Consider the following 25,149-nt stretch of genomic DNA (forward strand, 5'->3'; position numbering starts at 1 on the left):
ATTCTCAATTCTTTCAAGACATATCACTCAGTTCAAAATTTGTCCAACATTTACCAAAGGTGGTAGTCATTTGCCATTTTTGTTCTATAACGTGAAGTTTCTTTCTTGTTTTGTAAGACACTTTGTCATCAAATAGTAAAAAAAAAGAGTGAGCAGGCAAACGATGGTCTAAAAAATCTACAAGACAATATTTTTAGTTGATATATAAAAGTGTAAATAGTTAATATGAAATTGGACCATTCTGCAGCTTTGCTTTGGATGTTTATATCAGTTGTTATTGACTTCCACATGAGTGTACAGTAGTCTACAAGTATTCCACAGGCCCAGACAGGGTGTAAAAGAAAGGCCATAGGCCTTAAGAGTTGAAACAGACATATACATTTTTAAAGTCCACATGCCAGCACATGGAAAGATGAACTTCATTCTTTCTTCTCTTTTGAAGAGGTGTATGTTACAACAGCCTTTTGGTAGCTTCTGGAGGCTTTAGCAAATTTGAATGATGCATGGGAGAAATATTCTCAGGGGGAAGGGAGGTTTCTCTTGATGCTATCTTACTTTCTGTAACTCCTGTCTTAGCCAGGCTGGTAGCGGCTGCCCCAGTTTGTGTAATAGCTTGGATAGTTCCACATTGTGATCACGATAGTAGCTTGACAGAAATGTTCTACACTGGGGTTGAGGGAGGGGGGAGAAAGAGAGAGAGAGAGAGAGAGAGAGAGAGAGAGAGAGAGAGAGAGAGAGAGAGAGAGAGAGAGAGAGAGAGAGAGAGATCAAAAATATGTATTAAAGAAAATGCATTTAATTCCCACTAAGACCTACTCAGATACCTCATTAGGCTAAGGCAGTGTCTGTTTCATTTTTCCCCCTTATTTCCCTAGAAGTCAGTCCTATGAGTGGGTCCATGTTAAATGGACATTGACTGATCAACACAAGTGTGGTGGTTTCCCTGGTCTTGAAAGTTTCAATGACAACAACAACCACCACCACCATTTTATGTAATGTTAATTCCCGTAAAGTACCGGACGCTATGCTAAGCGCTTTTTACAAATACTACACTGTTTGATCCTCACAACTACAAGAAGTAGGTGCTATTATTATCTCCATTTTACAGATGAGGAAACTGAAGGAAACAAATGATCTACTTTGATAAAGTCTGTCAAATATTTCTCTTCATTCACCACACCCAAGTATTTCAAGGGGAACTTTTTACTTTGGTAAGGCCATACTCATGGCCTTTGTCAATGTTTAGCATGTGAACAATTGATGTAAATACTTAATATAAAATATATTTAATTGAAATGTAACCTATTTTTATTAAGCGGAATAGAACTTTTTTTATATTTAGTATGGCTTTACCTACTTAAGTCTCTTCTTATCTGTGTTTTTTTTTATTCTGATTCAATTAAATATTAAGGCCTACTATGTGTTAAACACCATGCCTGTAGAAGCTCTGTGATTCCAAACATTAGATCCTGTCTGGGTAGAATTTCCATGTAGTCAGCCAGTTAATTCTTCCAAGTAAGCCCAGTTTATATTCTCAAGTATCCGTTTTCTCTTTTTGTGGGATAACTGATTTCACTGAAGGTTATGTCGGACTTAAGGCTGAGAAGAGGATGTTGGAGTTTTTCTGAACTGATAGGACCTTGACATTATATGCCAATCTTCTTCTGTCAGACAGGAATGGAAAGAAGCATGTCCTGCAGTATATTGCAAGTATTTTCAGTTTCCATAAAAATGGAGAAAAGTTTTTTTTTTAATTAATGATATTTATATCTTCTGTAAACACTGGAGAAATTTATTTTTGTATGTATAAATTGCATGTTTATATGTTGCAGTATACAAATGTGTGGAACAAACACATACATGTATATGTTTATACGTATTTCATTGGTTTAAGGGTGTAATGATTTTTTAGTGAGAAAGGCCCCTCTAGTAATGGACATATATAACTGCTCTTCAACTTAATCATACTGGACAGTTGCCTGAGGCACCAAAAGGTTAAGTGACTTGCCCAGGGTTACAAAACTAGGATATGATCATAAATCATAAATCATAAGTGGAATTAAACCCAGGTCATCTTTTTTAAAAATTACAGTGTGGTCAAATTTTTGTATATGGACTATGCTGATTATTTTTACTCCTTTTCATGAAAGTGAACTGGTATTAGCAAGTCCTAAAAAGTTGGGCAAGAAAATATATGCAAATCTTAATATTTGTTGTTGCTGAACCAGCCAACTTATAGACATACAATGATTGTGTCTCATTATGGGGGGATTAGCCCTTTTTGGGTTTGCAGGTATATTGCTACAGGCTAGAAAACTTCATCAAAACATAATGATCTCCTTCCATTCCCTTTAGTCTCTAAATTACTATATGGTAAGTTTGTTATACGGGATATGAATGGACTCCTTCACCTCATTTCGACCTGACTTAAGCATACTTTCAAGTTTTCTAACTAATTTCTGTGATTTTCTACCAGGCAGCAAAGAGAACTGAAGAAATTAATTTGGTTCTCATTGTGATGGTATTTCTCTTCAAGTAATATATTTCCTCTTTTGATTTTCAGTTAATTATTTTAAACATTAAAATTTCAGGTGAAGACAGTTTTCCTTTAGGAAGGAATTCTGAGTTGTCTCAGAGTCAATATCTCCTGCTGACCCAACAGGGCAAGTTGTCTGGTTTCCTTAACTTTTCTCAATGATGTGTAACAGAAGAAAACCAAAATCAAACAAACAGAGGGTGGTGGCATCCAAGCATCAGTCAAGATAAATCATTTTTACTTTGAAAAAGGCAGAATGCTATTTTAAGCCTTTATTCTGTTATGTGTTAAAAGTTATATGGCTGGGGTGGGGGAAGTAGGGAAGAGGTAAAAGGCCATGATGATTCACTACGATGGTTCAGAGTCACCTTACCTCAGAATCCATTGGGGGGTACTTCCTTCCTTTGCTCTTTCCAAGGCATTTAGTTTTACCTTCTTCCAATAACTGACACCAGAAACCTTTATGAGAATCAAATCTGAAACACAGAACTTCATCATTAGCTTGCAGCCTGTGGTAAAAGAGCATGTACCTGTTTCACTGGTTACTGAGTTTGGAAAGAAGTGGAAAGTATGTTCTGATCACAAAGCAATGGTCTGGTTCTAGCTAGAACTCTTATTCCTAATAGTTGCTCAAGTGGGCAATCAAACCCCTTGACCTAGTTGAGTCTAAGCTTGCTCATTTGCAAAATGTGGATAAAAATGGTTGCATTCATTTATCTCATGGAAATGCAATGAAGGAAATGTTTTGTAATCCCTGGACAGAGCCCTGGAGTTAGGAATCGTGAAGACTTGGGTCTGCCTCAGACACTCATGGTGTGGCCCTGGGCAAGTCATGGAACTTCTCCTAATCTCCATTTCCTCATGCGTTAAAATGGGAATATAAAAGCACCTACCCTTGAGGATCGCTGTGAAGACCAAATGAAGTGATATAGGCAAAGTGCTTAACAAACATTAGAGCACTGTTTTTACTATTATTGTTATTGGGTGGTTGGATACAGATCCATCAAATTCAAGAGCTAGGAACAAAAGGAAGGAAAAATGATTCTGGAGCTTCTAATGGGTGGCAGAATGCTATTGGCAGTTACTGTCACTGTCCTAAGTTTAGTGTAATTTTCCTCCCCCCTAAAGTGCGCTCTCTCTCTCAAAGCAAATAGTTTCTCTGATTTGGAGAAGACCATCAGTTAGAAAGCAGTAATGTTCAGAGATAAGGCTATTATATTTTAAATAATTCCATTAAAAACAAATATTAATGGAATGCCTAATATATATTCAAGATATTCTGTTAAGTTCTAAAATAACAGAAAATTAAGTAGTAAAGGTCACTTTCTGAATGGAATCATAAAGGGAAAAAAAATGTATCCACATTTTTGTCTCTGTGCTGCATAAGATATCAGGTAACAAAAATTAACTGTACCTTATTGAACTCCCCTTGCCCATGAGCATCAAAAGGTTAGCATACTTTCTTCTTGTTTATGCCTTTATTCAATTAAATGAGGCAGACACGTTTATATTATGTAGATCTTCTGATAGATATGTGATAGAAGTACTGTTAATTCAGAAAAAAAGTTCTAAAATAAACTGAAGTAATACCCAAGGCACAAGGTTGAATGTTGACAGCAGCTAATAAAATTCTGTTTTTGGAAGTGTGCTATTGATTTAATAATTGTCTTTATAACTTTGTTAGCTAACTTCCAAATTGAATCCTGACATATGTCAGATATACACATGATAAAAAACTTAGAGTTGAGCTCAGTCAGTTGATTCCATAATAAACATCACTGAAAAATTCCCCTTAGAAATACACATATGGTATAAGAAGCCAGGAAGGAATGATGACTATAGAATATGACAGTTTCCCTGTACTCTGACACCTTAGACATATCTGGGGTATTGTGAAAAGTTCCAGGAAACATAGTTTAAAATACATTGAGCAGCTGGAGAGTGTCCAGAGGAGGATGAAAAGGACAGTGAAAAGCTTTACTGAATGCATGTCATGTGAACATCAGTTGAAGGAACTGTGGGTGTTTAGCCCAAAGAAAAGATTCCATGGAACGTGATTTTTACAGTCAAAAATTTGATGAGATGTCATCTGGTGGAGGGATTAAACCTCGAACCTGTGGCTTCAAAACCATATATGGCTTTCTAGGTCCTTGGGTGCAGCCTTTTGACTGAGTCCAAGTTTTACAGAACAAATCTTTTTATTAAGGGGGTTTGCTCTGTGAAGTTTGGATTCAGTCAAAGGGCCACACTTGAGGATCTAGAGGGCTACATGTGGCCTTGAGGCCACAGGTTCCCCACCCCTGGATTAGACTGTTCTCTCTGACTCCAGAGAGTAAAGTAGGATCAGTGGGTAGAACTTTTTAAAGGGGTTAATTTAGGTCTGATGTAAGGAAAAGCTTCCTAACCATTGGAGTTGTCCACAAGTGAAAGGGGCTTCCATAAGAGGTCTTAGAGTCCCCTCCTTGGAGGTCTCAAGCTGAGATTGAACAATCACTAGTTGCGTATCTTAGAATATGGATTCCTTTTGTGGATAGGTAAGCAAGATGGCCACTGAAGTCCTCTTTCTTCCAAATTCTATAATTCTTTGATTTCATAGATGTGTGCCTCTAAGCTAAACTGAATCCCATACCAAAATTAAAATGAAAAAGTAATGGAATATTTCTCTTCATATTAGTCACATGGGTAAAACTTGTTCGATGATTTGAAGCTGTAATATCATTTCAATAGAAATATTACACCTTGCTCTTAGTGTCTTAAGACTGAAATTCAATAATGATAAATTGCAAATGGCATATACATTTTTTCACCAGCAACAAGAAGAAAAAAATCACCACTTAAATTTTGCTCAGAGAAGGCACAAAATGGTTTAGATACCTTTGTGTCTTTAGAGGCAGCTTGAAAGTGTTAAGGCCTAGATTCAAACTGTCCTATGATAGACATTTGCTTGTTCTGTGACTGACCTTAAATGCAAGGTTAAATACAAGGCATTGCATTTAACAACTTGTTTACTGTCTTGATCTAGGGAGTTCCCATATTGGTAAAACTACAGTTCATTCATTTTGTGTGTGTGTGTCTTGGCAAATACGCTTTCATGATTTAGACTATTAATATGTTGCTCATGCATTCACTACACACTCAGAAAAAGAAAAGCTATTTAACTAACAGCTGCCATTTTTAGTTTGGGGGAAAAATCTGTCAGGTCACCTAAGGAAAGCTTGTTTCATGACTCTCATGCCTTCCAAGACCCCCTGAGCAAATGACTTGTGAGAGGCAAGGTGGTGTAATAGAGAGAGTACTGCCTCTGGAGCTACAGTACCTGCAGTGGATTAAGTGCCAGACCTGGAATCAGGAAGACTTATCTTCCTGAGTTCAAATCCTGTCTCAGAGCCTTACTAGCGATGTGACCCTGGACAAGTCACTTAACCCAGTTTGCCTCAGTTTCCTCATCTGTAAAATGAGTTGGAGTAGGAAATGACAAACCATTCTGGTATCTTTGCCAAAAAAACTCCAAAATGAGTCACAAAGAATTGGACATGACTTAAACTACTCAACAACAACACTTATACTCCCTGTGTGACCATAGGCAAGTGATTAAACTTCCTTACCAGTAAAAATAGGTGTGTTCAGTCATTCGGTCATGTCAGACTCTTCATGAGCCTGTGGACCATAGCATGCCAGGCACTTCCAATAGGAGGGGCAATCGTCTGATGTAATATCTTCTAAAGCATTTTAATACTGCCCATAGAGTTTTCTTGGCAAAGACACTGGAATGGGTTGCCATTTACTTCTCCGGTGGATCACCTTTTGTCAGAATTCTCCACCATGACCTGTCCATCTTAGGTAACCCTGCACGGCATAACTCATAACTTTGCTATAACAAGCCCCTGAGCCATGACAAGGCCATAATCCAGGAGAGGAGTAAAATCAGGTAGGTCAGAGTAAATGCCGTTGTTTTCCCTGCCAGCTTTAGGTCTATGACTCCATGATAGAATCTCCTACAAGCAGCAGGCTCTTGATCAAGGTCGCAGAAATGAAAGTGCCATAGATTCAGAGCTGTTAATATAGGCCTTAGAAGTCATCTAGCCCAACATCCTCAATTTATTCAATTGAACTGATTCCTAAAGACAGGCCGTTAAAAATTCATAATATCCATGCCCCTCCTAATATATGATGCAAAACAACAAAGTAAATTCGGTTTTAGTTTAATTCTTTGTGATAATTTTCATAATAGACTTTTATCTTGATATATATAGATTGATATACACAGATAGATGTAGATATATAGTTATATAAATAAGTAATAAAAACAATGATAATTAATATTTACATAGTGTTTTAATGTTTGTAAAATACTTTATAAACATCATCTCATTTTCTCATCACAGCTACCCTGGTTGGTAGATGATAATATTACCCCCCTTTTACAGATAAGGAAACTGAACAGGATTACTCAGAACAATCAACATATTATGGACCAAGATATGAATGGAACTTCCATGACAACGCTACCACATTCCCATACCATTAGTTTACCTTAGTTAAATGACTTGCTCAAGGTCATATAGCTAGAAAGTATCTGAGGCTAGATTTGAATTCAGGTCTTCCTGACTCCAGGTCCAGAATGCTATCCACTTTGCTACCTAGTTGCCTCTAGGTAAAAAACCAAAGTTGAAAGTCTAAGCACTAAAACATATTTAACCGTTAAGGATACCATCTAACAATCATTTAATCAATCGGGCAATTAATTATAAGACTATGTCTCCCTATCTTGACACAGGGGCTATCCATTGTCTCACTCTGCTTGACGTGGGAGCCTTGACCTACTCTATTCTGACCTGGGACAGTTTGCTCCTGGTGGCCTCTAGATCCTGTGGGCTTATCATGTTAGGGTTGACCTTCCCTGATCCGCATAGCCCACTGCAGCTCAGAACTCCTGAGCTCAAGGGACCTGTCAGCCTCCACCTTCCTGGCTGGCCAATATTTCAAGCAGGGAGGGCTAGAAGGTAGTTCTTAAGTTGAGTGTTAAATGTAGTAAGAGACTGTAAGAGGTGAAAGTGAAGAGCATAGTGAATTCTAGGCAGAGATGAAGGCCAGAGCAATGCATGGACATAGGCAATGGAGCGCTGCATTATGAGTGAGGAAAAGCAAGGTCAGTTGCCTGGATTGTAGAGTGCAGGAAGGGGAGTGATATATATGGAGCCTAGAAAAATAGATCAACATAGGGGACAGGCTTCTAGAATCATGTGGTTTCAAACCAGAATGGCGCTTGTCTCCACAACTTTTATGCTTTTCTAAAGAAATCCTACTACTAGAGAACAAATTCTGGTGAAAAATCTGTCTGGGGTTAATGCTGAATATTGAATGTTGTTGTTCAGTCATTTCAGTCATGTCCGACTCTTTGTGACCCCTTTTGGAGTTTTCTTGGCAAAGACACTGGAATGGTTTGCCATTTCCTTCTCTAGCTTGTTTTACAGATGAGGAAACTGAGGCAAACAGGGTTACCAGTTAGTATCTGAAGCCAGGTTTGAACTCGGAAAGATGAGTCTTCCTGACTCCAGGCCTGGCACTTTATCCACTATGCCATCCATCTACCTGAATATTGAATACACTGCAGTAAGGACTATTTCTGGCAGTACTGGTTTCAAAAGGTGACCTTCTGAGTCCTATCTCCTGGCAGAGCAGACTATGCTGAACTACTGAAATGATCTCCATAAGTAGGAAGAAGGGATATATTGGGGGCCAAGACATTAATGGAACTGGGATGCCTTGAGTGACTTTTCCCACACCACCAATCACTGCCGTTGTAAACCAAGAGTCTAAGGAACCTAGGGAAGTTTGAATTAACTTTACCCCCAAGAAACTGATCTAGGGACCCCTGTGGGTTCTTTGGGAAAGGAGGATATATAGTTTTAGGAAGGGACTTTCTGAGACTCCAGGAAACACCGAATGCTTTTCTTTGTTTTTAGCTTCCTGTGGACTGATTCATACCACCTGGCAGATTGTTTTTGATTGGGGTATTTGAATGTTTTTACTGAAGAAATTATTATCTGAACCATCAAGTTCTGAGAGATGCACTTACCAGATAAGGAACCAAGACCTGGGTAGGACAGAAGGGAATATACTTAAACAATACTTCCCCACTTGTACTAGAGAGATTTTTGTCTCATAAGTTATAGTTTATAACTTAAAGTTGTGGTAATAACTTATTTTTTAAAAAGCATACATGGTTTCTTTCCCCTTCTCAACACTGCTTCACTTGTTTTTTAGTGTTCCCATTTTTGGTACAGATAAAAGTTTCATCAATTGTTCTGACCTCTCCAGAAGCAGCTTGGAATTTGAGAGGCATTCAATGACTCTGGGTCAATATCAAATATGGAATGGTAGCAGAAAGCCTTTAATTCATGGTAGCAGAGAACTATAATACCCAGAAGCCTGGCAATTCTACCTCAAATGTCAGAAGGAGACAAGATTTTCAGCAAAGAAAAAATAATTCAAAGGCACATTGAGCACAATTCTCAAGGTGAGGAAAACTCCCAAACAAAGGAGAAAAAATTTCACAAATGAAATTATCTGCCCCTCCCCACAAAAAGGGCAAATGTATTGGAAGCTACTGACCAATTTACTGAATTTCTCTTAAAAAATCCTTAATCTTTTACTTCTCACAATAGGACAAATAAGTGATACTGAATCTATATATCAGGTCCTTTCTCATCTTGTGTATACAGCATTATCTTAAGTATAGATTACTGTACGGACAGCCACTCTAAGCATTTCCAAAGACAATAAACTATTGCAAAATCAGAATTAGATAACCAAGAGCAGTTACCTATCAGGGGGGAGGGCAAAAGTCAGACAAACTGGCAAGTGGCACACTGAGATCAAGGGAGAATAATTCTGACCAAAGACAATAATACTGACCCCCTAGATAGTCTACAAGGTATGACCTACTCTCCATCTCTAAGGTACATTGGGCAGATCTATGATACAGGATAAATGATATAAAGGATAAAAGGGAACCAAATGGAGTTGTGTTTATCTGTACCAGCAGGGTGGACATTTCAGACACACCTACTGAAGAGGAAGCTGTGCTTTCTATCTGTGCAGGTATTCAAGTACTGTTGAACCCACTGAGTACCAGGAAGTTTGAAAAATCACATAATGGGTATTTGCAGCTGGGCATAACCCAGCTGCAGAGTGACTTACAGTTTCTTGTATAGAACAAGTAGTTTGATCTTTATTCTCTTAAGCTGGCTTTTTCTTGGCAAAAGAGATGAATGAAAAATAGGCTCAAGGCAGTTAGAAAGGAGACAAAATGCATAGTGTGTAAGTCAAGGATCATTCTCTAACAATAGTTTATCTTTATAGAATCCTCAACTCCAACTTACTGTTTTGTTATAGGGTGTCTAAAAAAATCCAACCCCCCCAAAAACAAATAAAAAACTCTTAAGACCAGATAATAGCCAACTGGAAAGCACTAAATGGAGATTTTTCCTTTCCCTTAAACAAGTAGAAGCTTCTTAATCATTTTTTTTTTTAGTTTACAACACTCAGTTGCCCAAGTTTTTGAGTTCCAGATTTCCCCCACCTCCTTCTCCTCCCCCCCAAAAGCTTCTTTCTTAAGAGTCTTGGAAAGTCAAAATAAAAACTTGAAATTCCAATTTAAAACTAAAACTACTTAGTAGTTGTTGTTGTTGTTGTTGTTGTTGTTGTTGTTGTTGTGTGTGTGTGTGTGTGTGTGTGTGTGTATTTTAAGGTCAAGTGAATGTTAGATACTAAAAGGTGTGTACCTGAGTCAGTACCAATCCTAAAAACACTGGCAGAGATCTACAAGCTTACAGAAATAAGAGGTCAAAGGTAATAACCAAATCAAAAGGAGGGTCACAAATAAGAGTTTAACTCTCCAGAGTTTTAGGTCTCTTAGTCCACTGAACTACAATGCATCTCTTACATGTGCCTTCATGTATGAATTACACAAAAAAGAAGTTGTATTTTTCAGGTATTATTCTGACCCATTCCTTACCACAGAAGAACTTGAAAGTCAAAGAAACCTTTATTTTCCCCCTACTTCCCAAGTTTATATAAGAAAAAGGTGATAAGATCTATTCATTCACAGTATTGAATATAGGGAAAGTTTCATACTAAGAAATAAGATAGAAATAACCAATAGAACCTTTTTCAATTTATTTTAAAACTTGGTTCATTACTTTTCAGAAAACAACAAATTCACTTCTGAGTCAGATCCATGGGTTATAGAGCTGGACACTTTGTCTTTTGGTTTGGGAAGAGGAAACTCAGAAATGAGGGCAAATCCACCTCACAAATCTATTTACAATACTCTTTTTTTCTGCCCTCCCCAGAAGCCACTAAGGAGATATGTGGAGGTATGTGCATGTGTACTTTAAAGGGTTTTTGTTTTGTTTTGTTTTATTTTGTTGGTTAAGATGAACAGAACAGCTAAACTATTTTTAGTCAAAATTTGCTATCTTTGTAAAATGATCAACATGTTGACACAGTAAATGAAGAACTAAACTATACCACTATTGACATTCTGAGCCCCAGAGATTCCCTATCACCTCTAGGATCAAATTGAAAATCATCTCCTAGCATTTAAAGCCCTCCACAAGCTGGTCCCTTCCTACCTGTCCAGCTTTTTTGTGCTTCCTTTCCATACACTCGTTATCCAGCTATATTGGCCTACTTAGTATTCCTCACACATGGCACTCCATCATCCTACTCTGTGCATTTTTGTTTTTTGTCCCTCATGCCTGGAATGTTCTCCCTTCCCACCCATGACTCCTCACTTCCCTGACCCCCTTCATAGATCTGCTCAAATCCCACCTTCTGTAAGAAGCTTTTCTGCCATCTCTTTATCCCAACCACAGTCTCTTCCCTCTGAGATTACCTTCCAGTTCTACTACATGTCAGCTCTTTGAGGGAAGGCATTGTGGTTTTTGTTTTTAACATTTCTTTGTATTCACAGAATTGAGCACAGTGCCTGGCACATAGCAAAACCTTAATAAATACTTGTTAATTGACAAATGAAACCAGGAGATACAAAGAACTTGGTGTTAAAAGGAAGGAGGCTCTCACGGGTTCTCTTTGGGAAAGCAAGTAAAGGAGTTGACAGAACTGTTTTCCTCTAGTGCACAAGGAAATCAAGAAACCTGATGCTATAGCGCAGTTGTCCATCTTGCCCTGTAATACTCTGGTGAGTGAAAACAAAGAGCACCAGGAAGATAATTACAGCTCATTCATTGGCATCTGTTGCAAATAGAGTAGAGAGGGTGTACAGAGAAGAGAACACAATCCTTATTAACTATGACCCTGGGCAAGTTAACCTCTGTGTGCCTCAGGGAAAGACTGGTTCAGTAGTTTTTACAAGAATTCCAAATTTGCAAGAATTTTCCTCCTGCTTTTTGTCACCAATTCATTAGAAATCATTTTGTGTTCTTTGTAGGCATTAGTACAGGGGTGATAGGGGAAAGATGCTGTATTTTTTACATTTCCTAGAGATCTTCTTAAGAAATGCTGTACTACCTTCAATTTAAGAGGGGAATTTTTTTTTTGCTCCTGTTTTCCTAAATTGTGTTCAGTTTTTAATTGTGATAAATTTTATTGTATCCACTTAAATGAAATGGTTGTTGAGTAGGTTTGGAAATATTTCTCACTGTTTGAAGATTTTCAATGTAATGGAATTCATCGTAACAGGCTGTGACATGGGATAAAATAACTTGGTGTACTCAAAAATATTTATATATATATATATATATGTGAATATATTATATACATATATACACATATATGGAGAGAGAGGGAAGGGGGGAGAGAGAGAAAGAGAGAGAAAGAGCAAGTAAGAAAATTTTTAAAGTTGTATCAAATAACTTCAACAGGGGTGAAAACTGGCAAAATCTGGGAGATTTCCCCCCGGTTTCAAATAGGAAGACATTTTAATATGGCTACATCAAATATTATTGATTCTGTACAAAAATAAAATTCAAATAGCAAAAAATAATAGGGAAACAGGGAAGGATTTTGAAAATGACATTGGCAAATAAATTTCTGAATTAATAATGAAAGATGGTATTTATCAATACAGTCCTTGCCATCATCATTACAATAACCCTGGGGATATTATTATTTTATAATGATATTATAATTATTACAATTACAACACTAAACAACCTTATACCTGTTATTATTATTTCCATTTTCCAGATATGAAAACTGAGGCAGACAGGGGTTAAGTGACTTGCCCAGTTGGGCACACAGTTGGTAATATTTGAGGATAGGTTTGAGTGCTGATTATCCTGACTCCAGATCCAGTGTTCTAACCACTGACATATTTAGTTGTCTCTTAATGAAGACAGAAGTTGCTTTTATATAACATACATTCAGCATGTATTCATTTACCCTTCATTGAAAAGTTTTTTTGGGAACAATTGTGTCTCATCTAAAATCTGACAATGTCACTTGCTTTCAAAAATCTTCAGCTATTCTCCATTGCCTTTAAGATAAATACAAACCTATTATTTTTCTGGATTTGCTTTTTATTACTCCCCTTCACACACTATACCTTCCAACCAAACTGCTCTACTAGATTTTACATAAGGATCACATTCCATATCCAATATCTCCGTTTTTACACTGCTTGCCCTTCTCCCCTGCAATTCAATGACCCTTTACTCCATCTCTTAGGATTGTTAGATCAATGTGAGGGACATCCACGCAAAACTTTTTCTGATTTCACAAATTTTTAGGGCTTTCTTTTATTGGGGTATGTGTATGTATGTGTATAAACATACTTTTTTTAATCCTCGCAATAGACTAATAGATCCCTGAGGGCAAGGACTATCCCATTTTTGTCTTTCTATTCCCAGTACCTAGTATAGTCCTTTGCATAATAAATGTTTACTTGAAAAAAATCAGACAGGACCCTCATTTTGGAGACAAAGAAAATATAGTAATTTTGTTGTAAAGTTTCTTACTGATCACTTATGATAGAATGTTATGGAAAAAATGAGACATATTTTTTGGTTATCTCCAAGAAGCATGCATTCTACCTTAGTATTCATGGTTGATTCTAGGTTTCATTTTTATTTTCTCTTCCTGTTTTTGCCCTCCCTTGACAATGATTGTTTCCCCAATCTATATCTAGCATGGAATGGGATAGAAAGTCATTTATTTAGCATGTACCACATGTAAATCACTATGTTGCTTGGGGGATACAAACAGAAAATCAAGCTTCAAGGAGTTCACAATCTAATTGGAGTAGACAGCACATTAAGAAGGGCTTATGTGCCTGTTCATGTCATAGCAGATGGAAAAAAAACAGGTAGTATATAGGCAGGGAAAGAAGCAGGGTAGATATAAAGGCCCCAGGATCCTCGGGGATTTATGGTAGGGCAAATAGTCTCTTACAAAGAGGGCAAATCAGAGGGGTAGATAGTTAAAAATGATTACAGGGATAGTTAGGAATAATAACTCAGGGTTTCTCAAGTCCAGTTCAGTATTAAAACATATATCCTGCTTTTCCCTAAATGGTTATCGACATATAAAAGGTAATATAATAGCTAGCATTTATATAGCACCTACTGTGTGCTGACTGCATTCTAGGCCCTAGGGTAAGCACTCTACAAATATCTCACTTGATCCTCACAACACTTGGGAGGCAGGTACCATTGTTATCCCCATTTTATAGTTGAGGAAACTGAGGCTGAGTGACTCGTTCAAGGTCACACGGATATTATTTAAGGAGAGATTTGAATTTGGTTGTCCTGATTCCAGGCCTAGTGCTCTATCCATGGTGCCACCTACTCTGATGTACCTAGGTACCTAATCATTAGCATGGAAAGAAATAATCAACCGTGTACCTGTAGCACTACATTATAATTACTTGCAAATCAATTCACGACTGACAATGAAGCAAGTTAATTAACAAGGATGCTTACGTTAAAGCTTCAGAATAATTATAATGAGAAGAGACTCCCAGGAACTTCTGTACATCATCCATCACAGTAGCAGGGTCAGTTCTTAACTGCTGCCCATCAATTATGAGTAACTGAATGGGGGAAGGGAGGAGGTGAGAGAAGAAAACAAAAAAAATATATACAATCTGTTTTTAAAAAACCAGCTACTTGAGCTTAAAATGAAAAAAAAAAACTTGTACATGTTAATTTCATTTCTATTAAATGAAGCAACATAGTCCAACGAAAGTCTATGTATATTGCTGCAAGATCAACCTTACTCACCATCTTTATTAATGACCAATTTTAACATCAGAATCATAGAAAGTATTGGAAGGAACCTAAGAGATCATCGAATCCAGTGTTTGGAAATCCTCTTTCTTTAGAACATGTCTGACAAATACCTGACTTTGCCAGATGGCTTCTAATGACAGAAAAAGCCACAGCCTCTTGAAGCATTACCCATTTGATTTTGGTGAAGTCTCACTTCAAGAAAGTAATTCCTTATGTGGAGCCTAAATCTGCTTCTCTTCACCTTCCACTATTGTTTCTATTCCTACCCTCTGGGAGTAAGCAGAATTTATATCCTGTTTCACTTGTCAGGACTTCAAATATTTTAAGATAAAGATAATGTCTCCTCCATCTCCTAGAATTATTTTTCTAGGCTAGACACCCCCAATCTCTTTAAATACTTTTCGAATGTCATTGTCCCTTCTGTTCAGTTGTTTTTTTAAGTCCATTTTTCAGTCTGACTCCTCATGACTCCATTTGGGGTTTTCTTGGCAAAGATCCTGGAGTGGTTTGCCATTTCTTCCCCAGCTCATTTTACAGATGAAGAAACTGAGGCAAACAGGGTTAAGTGAATTGTCCAGGATCACACAGTTAGCAAGTGCCTGAGGTCAGATTTGAACTCAGGAAGATGAATCTTTCTGACTTCGGGCCCAGCATTCTATCCACTGTGCCACCTAGAAGCCCTAGTTCCCTAAAAGTCCTGTTCCTTTCAGCGGACTAACTGTGATTTGTCAATTTATTTTTAAAATGTAGCATTCAAAGTTGAATGCCAGATGTGTTCTGCTTAGGGGAAAATAAAGCAGGCTATTGACTTCTCTCAATTCTGGACACTCTGAAGCCTAAATTCATCTTAGGTTTTAGGACTGAAATGTTTTCCCCTCCCCCTACTTTTAAAATTCATATTGAATTTTTACTATGCTAAATCCTGACATCTTTTAAAAATTATATATATATATACATACATACATATGCACACATGTGTATACATATATGTATGTATATACAAATATCATCATCATCATCACCTTTGCTTCTAAATATATCCCTCCCTTTCTTCTACCCAATTTCTTATAGCAAAAAAAGGGAAAATAAAAATTCAAAAAACCTAACCATGTGATATACCATAAGCTTATACAGGATTTCTGTGCATGGTGTATACATAACAGGCATTTAAGAGGGAGAAAATGTTAAACAAACCTACCAATATATCATCTGCGTCTGATAGTCTATTCAATATTCCACACCCACAGTCCCCCACTTCTTCAGAGAAAAGAGAGAAATTCATTGTCTCCATTCTTTTCTAAGGCCAAGCTTGATCATTAAAATTACACATCATTCAGTTTCTAAATTGCCCAAATCTAAATGCAGTTTAAGTGCGTATTATAATATTTAATTGTGATTTCAGAACTATTTTATGATCCAGAAAATACTGGCAAGACAAAGCATGAAGAGGAAAATTAAAGGACTAAGAATTGAGAAATGTGGAAAAACAGTGCATATGAAAATCAGTGTGCAAGTATGTGTGTATAAATATTTATATGTAAATATAGTGGTTTGTGAATTTTTTTGGAACATGCAATCATTTTTATGTGGCTTTATTTTATGACAGCAATGGAAGTGTGTGTGTGTGTGTGTGTGTGTGTGTGTGTGTAAGTGTGCTTCTATTTATACTAGATTGCCTCAAAATTCTACACCTTGTGTTGAGGAATATTCGTTGAAATGGTTTCCATATTTTTAGTTAGTTCTCTGTTAGTTCAGTACTCATTTTCATGCCATACACATTTCATTACTCTCGTTTTTTGTGTCTTTAATTCTGTGCTTTTGAAGAATGGATATTACCCCCAAGGAAACATGTAAAAGCTGTAGTTCTTAAAGATCACACTTCAAAAACTGATAGAGATGTTTTAGTGGCTGTTGGTGTGTCCTCAAGTATTTCAAGGATCATTCAAACCCACAATGAAACAGAATCAAGCTTACAGAAACACAAACTGAAATTGAAAATGAAAAGAAAAAAGAAAAATGCTGACAAAGTATTACTACCAAACAGCTTAATTAATCCTCGGAAAACAAGAAAAGACATTCAGAGGGACCTGGCAGCTGGAGGTGTTATAGCTTACACTGTAATGTGACATAGGTTTGTTGTAGCTGGAGAACAATATGAAGACAAGTAAAAACGAAAACAAAAACAAAACAGACAAAAAGCATCTACTCACCATTGTAATGAAGGAAAAAACAATAACATTGCTATGGACAGGGAAAAGGTAATTTTTATTGATAAAACTCACTCTACATTCAAGTGTATACCAAAAGAAGTGTCAGATAGAGTCCTGATGAGCCTATAAAATCTGGGGATTTCCATCAGATGGTAAACTGACTACTCTCAAAAATATTTAGGACATTTCTTTTTCTTCCAGTGGACGTTGAAATTTTGTCTTCATTGAGAGAATGATTAACTCTGATAAATACTGTTCTAGAATTACAGAAATTTCCAAATGGAAAGAGGATACTACAATAAGACCATGTCATTTAAAACAAAAGGTTAAGAAATTTGTCCATGAGATTGAGATTAACCTAATTTTAACCTCATTGAAAACTTATGGGCTATGATCAAGGCTAGACTTGGATAAATTGACGTGACGTGATAAATGTAGTTTCATAAAGAAGGATTAAAAAAAACACATTTGATGCCAAATTTTGTAAAAAAAAAAAAAAGGATATTAAAAGTGGAAGGTTTAATATGTGTCAAAGAATTTAATTTATTTGTTTCATTAATTTATTAAATTATTAATTAATTTATTTTTTATTTATTATTATTTAATTTATTTGGCCCCAGGTAATTTGTATAATACTGTGTACATGTATGTATGTATGTGTGTATATATATATATATCATACATATACACACAATTCAATTCAAATATGTATGTTTGTGACTATACACACATGTATACACATATATGTACACAAATACATATATATATATATAATATGCACATTTACATATCATGTCAAGTGTGTTGTAGTAGCAACGTAGAAAAGAACACTGGAAAAGAATGGTATGTTTAATACAAAAGTTCTTAACCTTTTGTATAGCATGGTACCCTTTGGCTGTTGGTGAAACCTATGGACCCCTTCTCAGAATAGTGTTTTTAAATGCATAAAATAAAATGTCTAGGATTACAAAGGAGACTGTATTGAAATAGTTATTTGACACTAATGGTGATCATTGGGAAAGTAAAAACAAAGTCAAGTATAAACATCTTCCTATCTTTCTTTCCTTATTCTTTCTTCTTTTGGACCACAAATCAAAGCTATCAACTAAATTATATTTTAACATGGTGTAAAATGATTTGTCCACATACCTGAAATGGAGGAAAATAAGTTAACCATCTTTCTATATGGGTGGAATACCAGCCAGGTACCAGGCATCTCTTCTGTAGCACTTTCAGCTCTGAGGGAGCTCGGGGACCAGCTGTGATTACCTGGTAAAAGCTGAATTTCAGAGCTGCAGGATCTTCATGTGATCGCTGATGCTACAGCAGAAAAATGGGACATGAAAGCCATCTCAATCCCAGTCATAAGCAAGGACAAGCAAATCTTTGGGAGAAGATCAAAAGTTGAAACCAAAGTCCTTTGCTCTGGAAAAGACTTACTTGTTTTGCAATTAACAAAGGCTGAGAGTGGACTTTTTGGTATATTTCCTCGGGAAAAATGGCTTCAAAGCCATGCCATAGGCATGTAGAGACTTGTTTGTAAATATGTTGAATTTCTACTGATAGGATTCTTAAACGATGTTATTTGAGAATGAGAATAAAGGAAAAATATATTTCCCCAGGAAATGGATTCATAAAAGAGGTATTGCTTTTTAAATTTCTAAGTTTGCTTAGGAGTTAGCTTGGATCATTTGCATTATATAGTAAGCGTAGAGGCAGCATGATATAGTTGATAGAAGCCTGGCTTCAAAAGTTAAGAAAACCTAGGTTCAAATCCTCAATTTGATGCATACATATTGATGGTGTGGCCCTAGACAAGTCACTTAACCTCTCAATGCCTGTAGTCTAGGCAATTTTCTAAGACTATAGTATCCCTAAGACTTTTGTAACCCCAGCACCTAGCACAGTGCTTGGCACATAATAGGTGTCTAATAAATGTTTATTGAATTGAAGTTACTGACATGCATTGGTAGAGGGAGTTTCCTCAGTTGGGAGTTCCCTATACAAATGCAATCATGAGACCACTTTTATTCTATATACAATGCATCCCTCAAGTATTGTCAAATGTTTTCTATCTTCGTCGTGATACATTTAAGTTACAGCAGAAGGCATTTTGTCATTATGTCTAAATATTAAAGCCTTTGAAAACACTAAATCTGCCCTCTCAAAAGTCTCCAGGATTTTTTTCTCATCTGTCCTATGCGGTTTACAAATTAAATCTCTCTAATGGTAAGGCATTTTGTGAATTTGACACTTTAATGCATTTGTAATCTCACCAACGTGAGTACACCCTTAAGTGAGCCCCAGTCCTGCCTGTCCTGCCTGCCACTTACTAGTTATTTGACCATGAACACATGAGTTTGTTTTCCTGGGTCTTAATTTCTTTATCTGTAGTGGGCATAATAATACTTCCTCTACTGTACAGATATCACAAGATTTTTGGTGCAGACTAAATGAATTCATACGTGTGAGTCTGCACTCTAGGGCGTACAGTGCTTTGCAAATGTAAGCTATCACTCTTCCTTTGGCCTGACCTATACCACTATGGAGAGTGGTTTGGTTATTTATAATATTTAAAACAGCTTATCAGTTTCAAATTCTGATGGCTCATTTTTCAGTCAATGCTTGATTATTCATAACTTAATGATTTAGAAGCTTACATTTTCTTCTCCTCTCTCATTATTTGCCTTGTGGTCATTTATATGCTCATTACTACTTTCACCAGAAATTGAGAGTGTTGGAGGGAGGGCTGAGACTCCAGTCAGCTTTGCTATTTGTCGATTTTTCTGGGTTGTTTTTTTTAAATGATGTGGAGTTAGCCCTTAACTAATGAACAATATGAAGCCTTGACTTTTCCTGTGACTTTCCAATTTTATACAATTTCCCCATCTCCTATTACCACTGATAATGAAGAGCTGCCTGGAGGTTTTCTCCCAAGATTACAGAATGCTGATTACATCTGGGCTGCCTTGGAATGATAGTGATACATCAAATAAATTTTTTAATCATAAGGTAGAGATTTCTCATAACAAAAATGAAGACTTCAGAGATGCTGACCTCACAAAATGGGTTCGTATTTAATTTAAGTTGCTTTTCAATTTACCTTTTCATTTAGCTATTAAAATATCATGGGGTGGTTCTTTAACTTGTTTACTAACCAAGCACTCTATATTCACGGAGTGTCCATTAAGTTGTTACAGAAAAAAGCAGCATCTCCTGCTGTCTGTTCCTCTGATAAGCATTACCTACACAAAGTGTTAGCTCCCTGGTACTTAAGAAGAGCATACTGTGGGAGAGAGATGCTGTGATTCAGCAAGCTCAAAAGGTCAAACGCTCAGGGATGATGAATTGTTATCTCAGATTTTTGTCTCTACCTTTCCCTTTGAGCTCTGGGAGTGTCTTAAACTTTTAGAATATACTTTTTCTTCTCTTTTAAGTTGCATAGTTACTCATCACACATGAATTTGATAAGGAATACTAAAGGCAAAGGATTATAAGGTCTTTATTTTTTAAAATGCAGAAATTCAAAGATATACACAGGAGGGAGGCCACTCTGGTGGAGAAAAGCAGCATCTCTAGAGTTGGAGAACCTGGGTTTAATTTGAATATCTGATAATTAATAACTGTGTGATTTTGTACAAGTTAAACTCCCTGGACCTCAGTTTCCACAAAGGTTGTTTCCAGCTCTACTGTACTATTAAGATTTCATGGATAACCGGCTTCATGGAAAATCAGTCCTGCTTGGAAATAACTTGGCAGAATGGATAGAGCAATGCGACTGGAGTCAGGAAACCTGAGGGTCACATCTTGTTTCATATAAATGCTAAGAGTGACCCTAGGAAAGTCACTTAACCTCTCTTACCCTCAGTTTCCTTATTTATAAAATGAGGGTAATGATAGCATCTCTTTCATTGTAAGGATCAAATGAGATAATAAATATAAAATGCTTTGTAAACCTTTAAGCAGCAAATAAATGTTCACTATTATATTGCTTTCAAGCAAATTTATTCACTAAGAGAAAGAGTGAAATCTTTTGCAAAACTTGTCCGTATTTCTGTGGAATCATATGAAAAGGTACCGAAAACTTTGCATAATTTTTTCTTTCTTCCAAACACTATAGACCTGCCATAGTGATTGAATGATAAATTTCCTCCTGAAAAGATTACTGTTTAAAAGATGGCACAGATCTAGAGGATGCCCTTAGCATTGTGTGTGTGTGTGTGTGGTGTGTGTGTGTGTGTGTGTGTGTGTGTGTGTGTGTGTGTGTATGTGCATGCCATTGGAGGCATTTGGCAGGAGGATAAAGCCTATGTACCCTTGCTCAGAATAATGTTTTTAAATTCACAAAACAAAATATGTATGGTTACAAAGGAAACCAATTTACTGAAATTCCATTATCAAAATTTTACAAAAAATGTTCATATATCCCAAGTTAAGAATTCTGATCTAGAGTTGGAAATGATCTTAGAGACTACCTATTCTAAAGTTGGAGGCAAGAAAACTCAGGCCCAGTGAAATGCAGCCACTTTTTAAAATCATTCAAGGGAATGTAAGAGTTTGGATTTGAACTCAGTTCCTCTGTCTATAGGGCCAGTGCTCCTTACAGTTACATTAGAATAATTTCCACAAGGAAATCCAGGGAAGGCCTGGATTGCCTTGTAAAATGTAAAGCACTCTACAAACATTAGCTTTCATTTTTATTCATACCTGGTACCAGGAATATGCTCGGTCTGAGGGGTCAATGAGAATAGTGATGATCTTGGCCTTGGGGACCAGAGATGCTGCTCGCTTGGGAGCTTCCTCTGAGTGGAAGTAATTGGCACTTTTCTCAAATAGAAAGTCAGTAGTGACATTAGAGGGCACGGGGAAGAAATCCATGTACCTAGAAAAGGAACATAATTCTCAAAACAAGTCAGCAGTTTATCTCCTGTTGGCTGAAGACGTTAAAGGTGTCAAGGAAATTTTTTTTGTTTCATAAACAAAATCCAGCTTCTTTAGGGCAGTCTACAGAATGGTCCAAATAACAATCTTGAGAGGGATAACCTGAATTCTAACAATGAACCTTGACAAATCTCTTTATTTTGCTCCTCTGACATTCACACCAATCTCTGTGTTTTACCTGCTGGAAAGAATAGGGGGAGGAGGTAAACAATGAAAAGAAGTGTAACTCTAGGCTCTTTATTACATAGAGAACTGGACTTGGCATCAAATGACCTGAGTCTGAATACTGCCTCTGATACTTAATAACTGTGATCTTTGCTCATGTAGTTTAACCTCTCTGGGCTTCTGTTTCCTCAGCTGTAAAATTAGGGGTTTAGACTCTAAATATATGATCCTTCAACTCATTTAACTGAAAAAAATCTAACAGTTAAATCTCCCCAATTAAATCCTACTCATTTGCTCCCACATGTATCATGTTGATGTTGTTACGCTTGAATTTGAAATATCATAGACCAGAGGTAATTTTCTTACTTACTATTCAGATTGGTCCCTAGAGGCTAGATTGCTTTTGGGGTCCATAAATATGTGCTGATTTTTCATTCTGAGATGCTCATTTTTCAAGTTAGTTTAGTGATAGACAAAGTCTATCAAACATGGACAAATCTATAAAACATGATAAGATGACATAGCTTATGGGTTTCCCCATGGCTATCCCCAATGTTTTGCAGGATTTTAGGTTGCCAAGACATTAAGACATCAGCACAATGTATATAGGGGTTCCTGATAGCTCCAGGGTATATACTGAACCTGAAAAAACAAATGGTGTCCTGAACACTCCAAGAAAATGACAATCCTCACATGCATACAAGGATAGCTTGAAACAGTGGGAACATTAATTTCTTCGGAATCAGAGGCTCTGAGTTCAAATCTCTGGGTTGTTTCAAAATCACCATGTGACCTGGAGTAAATTACTTAACCTCTCTAGACTTTGGTTTCCTCTAAGGTCGCTTCCAGTTCTAAATCTTTTATCTTATAAGCTCCAGAGTTCTAAACTAACACTCTCTCTCTCTCTCTCTCTCTCTCTCTCTCTCTCTCTCTCTCTCTCTCTCTCTCTCCCCCTCTCTCTCCACCTCCCTGCCTCTGATGGTCCTTTTGCAGTCTAATGAAGCCTATGGAATCCTTCTCAGAATAATGTTTTAAAATACATAAAATAAAATATATGAGTACAAAGAAAACCAATTATATTGAAATCATTATCAATATCTATCTATCTATCTATCTGTCTATCTATCTATCAAACTACCTATCTTTGAATTTCACCAACTCCAGATTAGGAACCCCTGTTATACTAAATCAGCATATAACTATTTCTGAAGATAATGTTTGCTGTTCACCATCTAGAAACACTCCAAATATAATGAACAAAACCACAATTTCTCTATCTTATACAATCTAAAAAGTCTTTTTGAGTTCACGATTGGCATCACATTGCCAGGGAAAATCTGTCTTCTGATCTTCTATTTTAGTAATGGTATCCTCTTTACTTCCCGTAAGCACCCAGGCCATCATGACTTTGGACTAATCAAAATTAAAATAAAGCAGTTTCCCAATTACTGAACAAAGTATTTTTCAAAATTTCAGCAACTCCTTTTTGGCATATGTGTATTTTCCCCTCTTGTTGGTCTCATGTGATAATGTATTCCATAGGATTCTAGTTCCCAAATTTAATTGGCACTTCAGATGATGCCTTCAGTCTCTGAAAACACAGACATACTATTAGCTCTTGTGGACATTGCATAGGAGTCTGAAATATAAGCAATGGTTCTTTGAGCTCCTTTCCTAAGGAACAGGGTATGCAAACCCAAAAGAACTATTTGAGGTATGTCTTGGGTGGATGCTTATCCAGTTACCAAACAACTCTTCTGTTCAGAATTTAAGAATCCAGACTGATTTAGGGGCTGCTCATAGTATCCCAAGGACATGCTGATACTTTTAGGTGATCGTAGCTATTTCTAAATTGTTCCCCAAGAGTCTGGGAATTGTTAGAGGGGGTCTATAAGCTGTAGAAAACTTGGTAAGATGGCAGGTTTGATGATACTAAGGTAACTTGTCATCCCTAAATCAACTTGGCTCTGCAGAAGCCCTCTGTATTAGATCCACTGTGACATAGAGCCCACTTTCTCTTGCATTTCTGTGTGTCACAGCACAAAGATCGTTGAGTCTGGAGTGGAAGACCTGGGTTCAAATCTCTGTTCTGTTCCTTGTGATCTTAAGTCAAAACTTCCTTAGGTCTCAGTTTCCTTACTGAGGGAGTTGGACTAGATAAAGTTTGAGGTCCCTTCTGTTTCTAGATCTAGGATCCTAAGATCTGCTGAATCTGATTCCAGGGGGAATCTGAGGTTGATACTAGATAATAAAGAATGCATATCAGTGGCATAGTGGATACAGCACTTGAACAAAGAACCAATCTTTTTAACATCAGTATGTCTGTATATACCCATTTCCCACCTGCTACATTGTTTTGGGGCTTCTCTGGAATTCACTAACATGTCCCCCTTACCCAGGAAACCCATCACTGGGAAATCTCATTATGATGCAGGACTGAAACTGCCTAATACTCACACTTTATCGGTGCCCTCTGCCCCTATGATTAAAGGGCAAGACCATGGGCTCCAAGGCCTTTATTTAAGGAGAGGGGTCTCCATATTTCCTATCAGCTACACTGATTTTGGTCTTCTCTGGAACTCTCGAACATGCCCCAGGTACCTCCCCACTCCCGGCTTTTCATGTCCCTTTGCATGTTGTTTACCTTCATTAGATTATAAGCTCCTTGAAGGGAGTCACTTTCTTTCTTTTCATTTATATTTGTATCCTCAGAATTTAGCATAGTGCCTGGAACATAGAAGGCACTTAATAAATGTTTATTGGCTAACTGACTGAATCCGAGACATGTGGCAAGTGTAAATAGACTGCAGAATATTAATAATCATGAATCGTACAGAAGAAGTGACATAAATTACATTATCTAAGAGATGTATGACCAGAAAAGGCCATGGGTCAATTATGTAGTAGGAGTGAAGGATTACAGTTGAATAAATGGCTTATTCTACTTATTTACTTAATTTTAAGATAACCTAGAAGAAGACTCCCACAATGAAGAATAGTAATCCCATGGAGAAGTTGTGGTAGGACATAGCTCACATCC

The 25,149-nt window shown here is 36.9% G+C and overlaps 1 protein-coding gene across 1 annotated transcript in view; it reads right to left on the reverse strand.

Moving 5' to 3' along the window:
* Positions 1 to 337: 337 nt before the first annotated feature.
* LOC118853428 (bifunctional heparan sulfate N-deacetylase/N-sulfotransferase 3) overlaps positions 338 to 25,149 on the reverse strand; it is a 204,865-nt gene continuing 180,053 nt past the window's right edge. The window contains exons 9-13 of the mRNA XM_036763515.1: positions 21,711 to 21,885; positions 18,153 to 18,323; positions 14,485 to 14,594; positions 2,910 to 3,012; positions 338 to 666 (exon numbers count right to left, since the gene is read on the reverse strand). Of these exons, the coding sequence (XP_036619410.1) occupies positions 547 to 666; positions 2,910 to 3,012; positions 14,485 to 14,594; positions 18,153 to 18,323; positions 21,711 to 21,885 (679 nt within the window). The 3' untranslated portion in view covers positions 338 to 546. The remainder of the gene's footprint in view (positions 667 to 2,909; positions 3,013 to 14,484; positions 14,595 to 18,152; positions 18,324 to 21,710; positions 21,886 to 25,149) is intronic.

This window comes from Trichosurus vulpecula, chromosome 6, assembly GCF_011100635.1.
Source record: "Trichosurus vulpecula isolate mTriVul1 chromosome 6, mTriVul1.pri, whole genome shotgun sequence".
Taxonomy (NCBI): Eukaryota; Metazoa; Chordata; class Mammalia; order Diprotodontia; family Phalangeridae; genus Trichosurus; species Trichosurus vulpecula.